Source organism: Littorina saxatilis, linkage group LG14 (assembly GCF_037325665.1).
Source record: "Littorina saxatilis isolate snail1 linkage group LG14, US_GU_Lsax_2.0, whole genome shotgun sequence".
Taxonomy (NCBI): domain Eukaryota; kingdom Metazoa; phylum Mollusca; class Gastropoda; order Littorinimorpha; family Littorinidae; genus Littorina; species Littorina saxatilis.
The window spans coordinates 36,012,627-36,022,406 of record NC_090258.1 but is presented as its reverse complement, the minus strand read 5'-3'; the positions used below and the strand labels follow the sequence as shown (position 1 = coordinate 36,022,406).

The window sequence follows — 9,780 nt, the reverse complement described above, 5'->3', positions numbered from 1 at the left end:
TACATCTTTAGTAACAGGTTTGCTGAAACAAAGCAATACAATCCTTTCGAAACTCACGCAGGTTTTATGTTAGGTATCATAGTCCTTAGTACCGACCCTTCTTGTATACGGTTCAACTGAAAATGGTGACAATCATTATGTATACCCCTTTTGTTTTACGTCTACTACAGATCCGCTTTTGTAAGCCAACTCAGCATGATACACAAATAGTGACTGGTAAAATGGAGACTCATGTTTTTCCAGAGTTGTTATGAAAAGAATATGTAGCAAAACGGTGTTCGTTCTACGAGGCTCGTGTGTACGTCAAAAGTATTCTTAACTTCTAAAGCTTGTTGAAGGCTATTTTGGTGTTACTTTTTACATTTAGTCAAGTTATGACTAAATGTTTTAACATCGAGGGGGGAATCGAGACGAGGGTCGTGGTGTATGTGCGTGTGTCTGTGTGTGTGTGTGTGTGTGTGTGTGTAGAGCGATTCAGACTAAACTACTGGACCGATCTTTATGAAATTTGACATGAGAGTTCCTGGGTATGAAATCCCCGAATATATTTTTCATTTTTTTGATAAATGTCTTTGATGACGTCATATCCGGCTTTTCGTGAAAGTTGAGGCGGCACTGTCACGCCCTCATTTTTCAACCAAATTGATTGAAATTTTGGTCAAGCAATCTTCGACGAAGCCCGGACTTCGGTATTGCATTTCAGCTTGGTGGCTTAAAAATTAATTAATGACTTTGGTCATTAAAAATCTGAAAATTGTAAAAAAAAATAAAAATTTATAAAACGATCCAAATTTACGTTCATCTTATTCTCCATCATTTTCTGATTCCAAAAACATATAAATATGTTATATTTGGATTACAAACAAGCTCTGAAAATTAAATATATAAAAATTATTATCAAAATTAAATTGTCGAAATCAATTTAAAAACACTTTCATCTTATACCTTGTCGGTTCCTGATTCCAAAAACATATAGATATGATATGTTTGGATTAAAAACACGCTCAGAAAGTTAAAACAAAGAGAGGTACAGAAAAGCGTGCTATCCTTCTTAGCGCAACTACTACCCCGCTCTTCTTGTCAATTTCACTGCGTTTGCCATGAGCGGTGGACTGACGATGCTACGAGTATACGGTCTTGCTGAAAAATGGCATTGCGTTCAGTTTCATTCTGTGAGTTCGACAGCTACTTGACTAAATGTTGTATTTTCGCCTTACGCGACTTGTTTAACTTCCTTTAAATGTATTTTCATGCCTTACGAGTGTGCCTTGACTGTGAAGTATCTACCAATCTGCTGGGGAAAACAGGGTGGTTCAGGGGGGACGGACAAAATATAGAAACAAAGCAGAGCTTTCTCTCCAACTATCCCCGTGGAAATGATGTCACATACTAAATGAAGAGTCAGTGAACATTTCGAGGATCCTTCAGTGTAACGGCAAGTCTCACACGGGGCTAAATCAGGAGATTGCCAAGAAACAGATCAACGAAATAAATTATTCGCAATGGCAAAGCAGGAAAGTATACTGTGGCGGGGGAAAATGTGTCATGGCGAAGCAATATCCAACAACACAAAGTTTTTGACAGTTGCACGTGCTGAGCAATATTCTTGACCATTCTCTCTCACACATGCACGACAAAAACACGGAATGTTGCCAGATTCGCAAATCACTTTATCTCTCACATGTTGATATTAAGTTACATCGTGAAAGAGGTCAAAACGTCACCACTTCTTTTTCTTTTGAATGATGTCAATACATCGTCGTCACTAGTAATGTAGAACTGCAAACATGAAACAATGTCAATTTTCGTCACTGACTGCTACACTTTTTTTGCCACAGTCTCTCTCACCCTCAAGCACCGCCCCCCCCCCCCCCCCCCATCCCCTCCCGATTCTTAAGCAATATTCGTCATGGACGCTTGAGCAGTTTCTTTACTGACTCATAGGTACTGTTCGTCACTGATCCCTAAAGTAGTGTCGCATGTGACTATCAAGTACACATTTGAACTGATTTGATCATAAGCCTATAATCGTCATTGTTTCTGAAGGAACTTTTCTTCACATACTTTTAATTCATTTACTTTACAGCATAGTAAGTAATACGTCACTGACATTTACATGTTTCGCCCGACTCTTCGTTATTTTCTGTCACTGAGTCTTAAGTAATGATCGCCACTGACTTCGAGCTAAGTTTTGCCACTGACTTTCAAAAAAGTGGCGTCACTTATTTTTAAGCAATTTTTGTCACTGAATCTTTAGAAATGTTTGTAGCTGAAGCTTCAATTGAAAAACATGTGTTTCCCACTGCAGATGTCCCTTGCTTTAAATTTCTGCAGTAGTTATTCAAATTTTAGTGATTTGATGATTTCTGGGGTGCTAGTGACTCTAAATTCCTGCAAGATTCATTTCAGCTTTGACAAAGTTCATAATTGACGAATTGACACCGTCAAGCAATAGTCAACAAAAGCTAATTTAATTGATTGTACTGGCCAAAAATTCGTCAAGATTTTTAAAAATAAATTGCTATGACTGCCTAGAATAGAGAACGAGTCTCGGTATGTACACCAGGGATAGGACATTCACACAGGCGAAAGACGCACAAAAAATGGCACGGTGAAAGATTTGCTTTAACTGAGCAAGAATTAAGCATCTATGTTCCAGTTGGCAGGTTCCTTGGAGCTTTTGTTTAGAACAGTCATGTCGAAATTACGAAATGGAGCATTTAATATCATCAACTCCAAGGATCACAAATGCGACATTAATCACGAGAACTGTTCTCTCGTGTTGTTGAGCGGACCTGACGTTCAAGCGAATGGCCGCCGTAGTACTGCGGTCCAAGTCTCACCAGTAAGGAAAAACATTTGTTTGACCTCAGTCAGGGTTCCTAGACAGTCTGATGCTGACACTGTCAGTTCCTAGACAGTCTGATGCTGACACTGTCAGTTCCTAGACAGTCTGATGCTGACAGTGTCAGTTCCTAGACAGTCTGATGCTGACAGTGTCAGTTCCTAGACAGTCTGATGCTGACAGTGTCAGTTCTGAAGAGAAAGGAGGTGCGCAACATAAAAACAATAAAGAAGAAGAAGAAGAAATACGAGGGGAAACCTTACGTAACCGTAGACAAATATGCATCAACATACTCTTCAAGCAAAGAAAAGACTAGCTTATCCCTAAGCTAACACCGCATGTCTTATGAAATCCCTGAAATGTTGAAGTCAGATACACCTTGTTTTTAACTCCATCGTTATAAAAGCATTTCTAATTTATGATTTTCACATCTGCTCATGCTATGTCTTGTATTTTTTCCACTTGGGTAGTACATAGGTTTTAATTTTCGGAGCAATTCTTGATTCAAACACGCATTGTTTCTCATTTTACCCCGCTATCGTAGTTAAATGTCTTGGATTTTAGTACTGGTGCAACATATAACATATTTTTAAACCCGATATTAATGTTTGCTTAATTGCAGAGAGACCAACTGGGATACTTGATAAAACAGAGCGAAACAAAACGAGGCAATTACAGGGACGCTCATGGCACACGACAGAGTACAGATACTGTACAGAAGCGTTTAACGTCTAAATTGATAGCCTTCGTGGGAACACCACATTCAATAGCAAGCGAGGAAGCCCAGCCTATACTTACAAGCCGATCTTCTGATTTTAATAAGCATTAATGAGCATTCATCGGCCTACTCAAATCAACAGAGAATCAAATATCGATCTAAGAAGCAAGGGTCACACGTTTAACAGGGTACACACACAAAACAAAATATTTAAAAAAACACATCAAGGGAAAACAGATAGAAAAAAATTGCACAGATGACAGTCCAATTAAGAGAAAGTCATTTCACAGTCAAAATGGAAATCACACGAATAACCGCTGGTTAATTTACACGTCTAGCAACATGTAACACTTACCAGTGCTACAGTTTGCAAAAAAACGTACAATTAATATGATATTCTTATGGCACTTTAGAAACACTGTTGCACGATTAAGTCTGTCATGGCCTTGGGCTGACGTTGGGATATATTCAGCTTTCTGTACCGTTCAAGGATTTCCACAAATAGCAATATATAAAGATTAAGATCATCACTAACGTTACTACGCGTTTTTGTCCAAATTCGCTTTCAAAACCAATGGTATCCGAAAAGACTATCGTTTAACGCGGGCTTGAAATACTGGACAGTGTCGTTTTAAAACCAAGGCAGAAACACAGCACACTCACTACGACACCAATAATGTGCAGAGGGCATAAAATGCGAACATAAAACAGTCATTACAAATAGTATCCCTTATACAGCAACTTTAACACTTGATTCTGTGTGTTTTGTTTGAATATGGCTTATACTGTTGCAAATTATTCTAAAAAAAATGTGAACAACAAAAGTCAGATCTTCTTCAGTTACCCATTGAATGCGGCATGGCAATTTGTGGAAGGTTTGCTTCGTTCTGAAGCGCCGGTGTTCATTATTGTTTGGTCCTGAATGAAGGTGCGCACAATTTGCTTGTCGGTTGCAGAAGTCGACTCAGAATGATGACCGGAAGTAGAGCTGTTTGTTGCGGTTTGTTCTTCTTGGCTTGTGAATGTACCGGAAGTCACGGGGTCGGAAGGAAGACCACGTGATCAAATCCAAGATGGCGCTCGGATGGCACAGCCGAGCGTGCTGTTCGTTGCAGCTTTAGTCCTAGGGTCCGTAAGTCTTACACAGTTGCTGGAGGAGTGATGAGGGCGCTCTGTTCCACGAGTGTCTGTTGCCTGCAATATCATTCAAATAGACTTCAGTGTCCGTGTGTATGTCAAACAAACTAGGTTTATTCATTATATCGTTCCGGCCGCACAGCAACAGCAGCACGAATACACACAATAGCTATAGCACGCACATACAAAGGCGCGCGCACACACACACACACACACACACACACAAAGCGCATTCAATTGTAAATCCATTTTATGACCACACAAACAAAACCCAATACCAAAAAATAAACACCACTTATTCCTTCTTTTTTTAAATGACTCAGGTAAGATATGCTTTACATTTTGCCCAGAAAAATCTGTTCAACATTTTTGAGACATTTGAAAAGTTGGACCATGTTCATCATCAGTAAACCTTTTTTTTTGTTGCATCATCTTCCTTGTTCCTTCGATATTCATTCTCGAATTATTGTTTCTGTTGATAGCAAAATTCACAGGCTTACTGTGCCAGACAATATAAATGCCAGTTAATCCAGAAGACACCTGGATAGAGGCGGACGCATCTTGTGTGAGACAGACTTACAGCTATGGGTGTGCTGTATTTCAGGGTATTAAAGCGGTTCTCCTTGCCAGAATTTTTTTTTTAATAACATCGCCCCAAGAGCTACCTAGTTTGGCTGAAGGGGTCTTTGTCGACCAAAAGTGGGGGATTCCCTGTAGGTGGAACTCCTGTAGGCGTTTTCCCTGTATACAAACTAGATCACGGTGGGTGGAGTTCCTGTAGGAAAGTACGATACCGCTCAATCTCGCACCAACTGCGTGACTGCCATAAACCGATTTGAATTACCTTAGCGTTACTTCCCCTTCCACAATGGCGGTTCGACAGGAATTAAAATCTGTCAGAACTCCTGAATTCGCATGCGGCATTTAGCCAAGCAAAGCACATGATGCTTCGGCGAGAACGACGTATAATTCGAAAGGATTTGGTTAAGTAAACATCGCTCTATCAAATTGACTATTGTCTGGTACTCTCGTCCATTGAATCGCTTTCACTTTCACTCTCGTAAGCTTGAAGTAACTCCATGGCGTCAAACGGAAATGGAATAACTATGGAACGCTTTGCAGTATGTCGTTATTGCGAGTAATTGTTTGAGCTGCGTTTTGTGTCATTTAATTATCGATTGAAACTTTTTTCCAAGCACATTTCAAAACAGAATCGAATTTCTACGAAATACAAAAAAAGATCGAAAAACATCAAATTCTAACGATGTCGCTTTTAGCATCACGTGACTTTCAGCGAGATCAGCGACACGCTACAGGAACTCCAGCCGGGGGGATTTCCTGTATACAGGGAAAATGCCTAAAGAAACTCCACCTACAGGGAATCCCACTCTTTTGGTCAAACATAGACCCCTTCAGCCCTAGTTTGGTTTAGAATTTGAAATAAAGATACAAGGAATAAGAAATACCTTGCTAAAAGGGTGTTTACACAGACTTACAGAGATGTCAGGGTGACATTGCAAATGCGTAACACTTGCTTAAGGGGTGTTTACATGTGACAAATGGATTTGTACATAATTCAGTATTAAAAGTATTGAATAAATGTGTACAGTTTAGCTTGCCATACTTTTAGTTAGGTTGTAAGGTTGTAGTGTCACCTGTTGAAATAGTGAGCTGATTTTTGTGTACTGTATTGTCATTGGCTACTATTGACCAATGAGAGAGGAGATTGCTAACAGGAGGAAGCCATTTTTAGATTGTGAAGGGTAGAACATTACAGACGTGTCTCTGAATGTCTCCACGTTTAGTAGTAATGTTGCTCACCAAACATTGAGGTCGAAGGCTGTACGACTCGTGTTGTGGAAGAATCATGAGTGATTCTATGCTGTGAATATACAGGTATTTATTGAATTGTATTTTGCTCAGTAATTTTGACCTGTGAAATGACTGTGGGAGTCATGTTGTGAAATGGGTTGAAGAAGCGTGAGCTGTTGTCAGCCATTTTGAAAAGGAGTGTTGTATGTTCTTTTGTAATGAAGTTACTTGTAAATGAGCTGATGTAAATAATATAACAGCATAAGTTAGTTGACGGATAAATGAATAGTATTGAGAAAGAATGGCAGTATTATTTTGTGGAAAAGTTTATCTAAGAATTGAGACTTATGGTAGCATAAACTTTTTACGCAGCACCCCGGTCGGAGTGACGAATGCACCACTCGGCGGCGGGAGAGAGAAGAGACGGGCATTCCCTCCTTGGCGCCACGGATCCGTTGATTGTGGGCGCAAGGTTGTATCAGCGCTGGAGTTCTGGAAACCGGTGGAACCCCACCCCATAGTCACCACGAGCTGTATTTTGTCGTGGGTGATATGGATCCAGAGTATGTACCCGCTGAATAGTGAGTAGTCATTGTATGTGTGAATTACCACTGAAGAAACATAATCGTCAGGATTGTGTGAGACGAGGACGTCGTCAACTGAGAATTACGTGACATGTGAAATGTGCGTAAAGTGAAACTGTGTTAAACAGGAAACATAATCGTCAGGAGAATTGTGTGAGACGAGGACTTCGTCAATCGTGAGACAGTTAGTCTCCTACGCGTTTTCAAGATATTATTCTTCTACGTGAATGCAAGTGATTTGTAGACTGCATGAGAGATAACATATTTGTATTTTTGTGTTGATGTTACAATATAGGTACGAGGGCAAAGGGCATTAATTGTGTTCAGTCTTTGTGCCTTGTTTGAGTGTTGTGTGTGTGTGAGACGGGAGTTTGTAAACAGAGTAGCACACGCATTTTTCTGATAGGAGCATAAATACACACAGACACTTACACGAAAAACCATCCGTAACATTACACAGACTTACAGAGATGTGAGGGTGACGTTGATGTGTGGTATGATGTGCCCCAATGTGCCCCATTTCACAAATAAACCTTGAACCAACGTTTGCTAAATTGGTATTCACACAAAGCAGACACACTTACATGGATGTCAGGGAGACGTTGATGTGTGTCTGTTTTTGAAACTGTCGGCGCCACGCTTGCTAAAGGGGTGTTCACACAGAGAAGACAGACTTACATGGATGTCAGGGTGACATTGATGTGTGTCTGTGTGAAACTATCGGCGCCACGCTAGCTAAAGGGGTGTTCACACAGGGAAGACCGACTTACATGGGCTTGAGGGTGACGTTGATGTGTGTCTGTGTGTGGATCTGTCAGCGCCACGTTTGCTAAAGGGGTGTTCACAGGCCAGCATGCAGTCCTGGTACTGGTTCATGAGACTGAGCAATGCGGCGCTTAACCCTCGTGTCCGGCTGCTATGATTACTGGACGCCTGCACCAGGGACAGCATGAACTCCTCAAAAGATATTCCTGCAACAATACAAAACACAGGATTAAATATACAGTCCTTCCAGTGAAAAACAGCTCACCATCTCAGATATCTTAAGGCTTTGACGTGGGATAAGACCATATTGTGACCCTCCACCACGGTATGAGTCGCATGTCACCTTTGCATGATTTTCATATTTTTACATTTTTCTAAAGAGTTTTTTATGCTCTATCCAGTGGTGAAAACCGTTTTAGAAAAGAGCGAAAACTGTTTGAGTTATAAGCCTGTGACTAAGGTGACCCTCACACTGTTACCAGACACTCCCCGGACTTATATTAACTCTTACCAGTTCGGGGGTTTTAGGGCATATTTTACAGTGCTGTTGGTGCCTACTTGCCGAGTGGCTATCTGGGGTCATATTCTAAATGAAATATAGAAAGTTATATATCAAATGAAAGGAAAATGAATAAGCTTTTCATATTTGCAAAGAGAATTGTGCTATCTTTAAAGGTAAAAATTTTATGGGGGTGACAACATGATTTTTGTTGAAATTTGTACGCCCATTTTTTGGAACACGTGACAAACACAAAGAAGAAATTTTTTTTGTGTTCAGTTTATTTTAGATATGCTGCTAACTAGTCTGTTTGGGCATTCATTTTACATAACATAGCAAAGTTTTATAGAGTTTTGCTGATAAACAAAAAAGTTATTGTCACCTGAATACCCCCACCCAAATTTCAAAGTTGGACGTTTCATGCCTAAGGCCCCCCCCCCCAAAAAAATATTCTGTTTAAGGTATCCTGACTGACCCTATTTTTTCGCACGACCCTAGACTTTTGTTTGGCATTTGGTAAAAAAAATAAAAAAAATAAAAATAAAAAAATTGAAAAAAAAAAATTTCAAAACAAAAAATTTGAAGAAAAAAAAATTGAAAAAAAAAAAAAGGGGGGGGGCTTTGTTTTTTGGCAAAATAACTTAAAAATATGTTTTGGGGAAATAAAAAATTTTTTTAAAAAAGTCCCGACCTACCGACCCTATTTTTTTGGCCTATGTTACCGTTAACAGACTTTTTTTTGTTTGTTTGCCTAATAATGCATTTCTATAACTAACTTATAACAAAAACCCAGCTTGTTTCAGTCATAAAGTGTGTCTTAAATATGAGTTTATCCACACATCCAATGTAAAAAAAAAAAAAAAAAATTATAATTAGATAATTGGTCAGTGGAAAACTACAGGGGGGGGGCATCGTAAGCTTGCTTACGATGGGCAAGGGAGCGAACTGGTACTAGCGCAGAACCGCGCGAGGTGACATGCGACTCATTTCGTGGTGGACGGTCACAATTATTTTCACTTTCACACATACCAACAAAATAAAAGCCTGACTGCTTTCTGTGCAGGGCTGGATTTGTTTTGATGTTAGATCCATTAATGGCATGCCTGGTACCAGTTTCCGTCTGCCAAATGGAAGGATGCTCTTATTTCATGTAAAAGCCCGAACAGATCTGTGACAGTTTTCCTGCGTACCCAATTGACTAAACACTACAACCCCACGCCACGCGGATACACCACCCACACATATCGCATGTCTGAGCTATCCATTGTTACACTCATTACTCTTCTAGCATTCAATTAACAAGACATCAAGCAAATGCATGCACAGCAGGCGCGGACGAGGGGGGGGGGGCACAGGGGGCACGTGCCCCCTCCCCCACCGAAAAAAAAAAGAAGAAAAAAAAAGGTTTTTCCATGCTGAT

At 40.0% G+C, this 9,780-nt stretch overlaps 1 protein-coding gene across 1 annotated transcript in view; it reads right to left on the bottom strand.

Annotated features, from left to right (window-relative positions):
- Nucleotides 1-1,649: 1,649 nt before the first annotated feature.
- Nucleotides 1,650-9,780, bottom strand: part of LOC138947663 (uncharacterized) — a 73,452-nt gene continuing 65,321 nt past the window's right edge. The window contains exons 3-4 of the mRNA XM_070319190.1: nt 7,867-8,067; nt 1,650-4,757 (exon numbers count right to left, since the gene is read on the bottom strand). Of these exons, the coding sequence (XP_070175291.1) occupies nt 4,687-4,757; nt 7,867-8,067 (272 nt within the window). The 3' untranslated portion in view covers nt 1,650-4,686. The remainder of the gene's footprint in view (nt 4,758-7,866; nt 8,068-9,780) is intronic.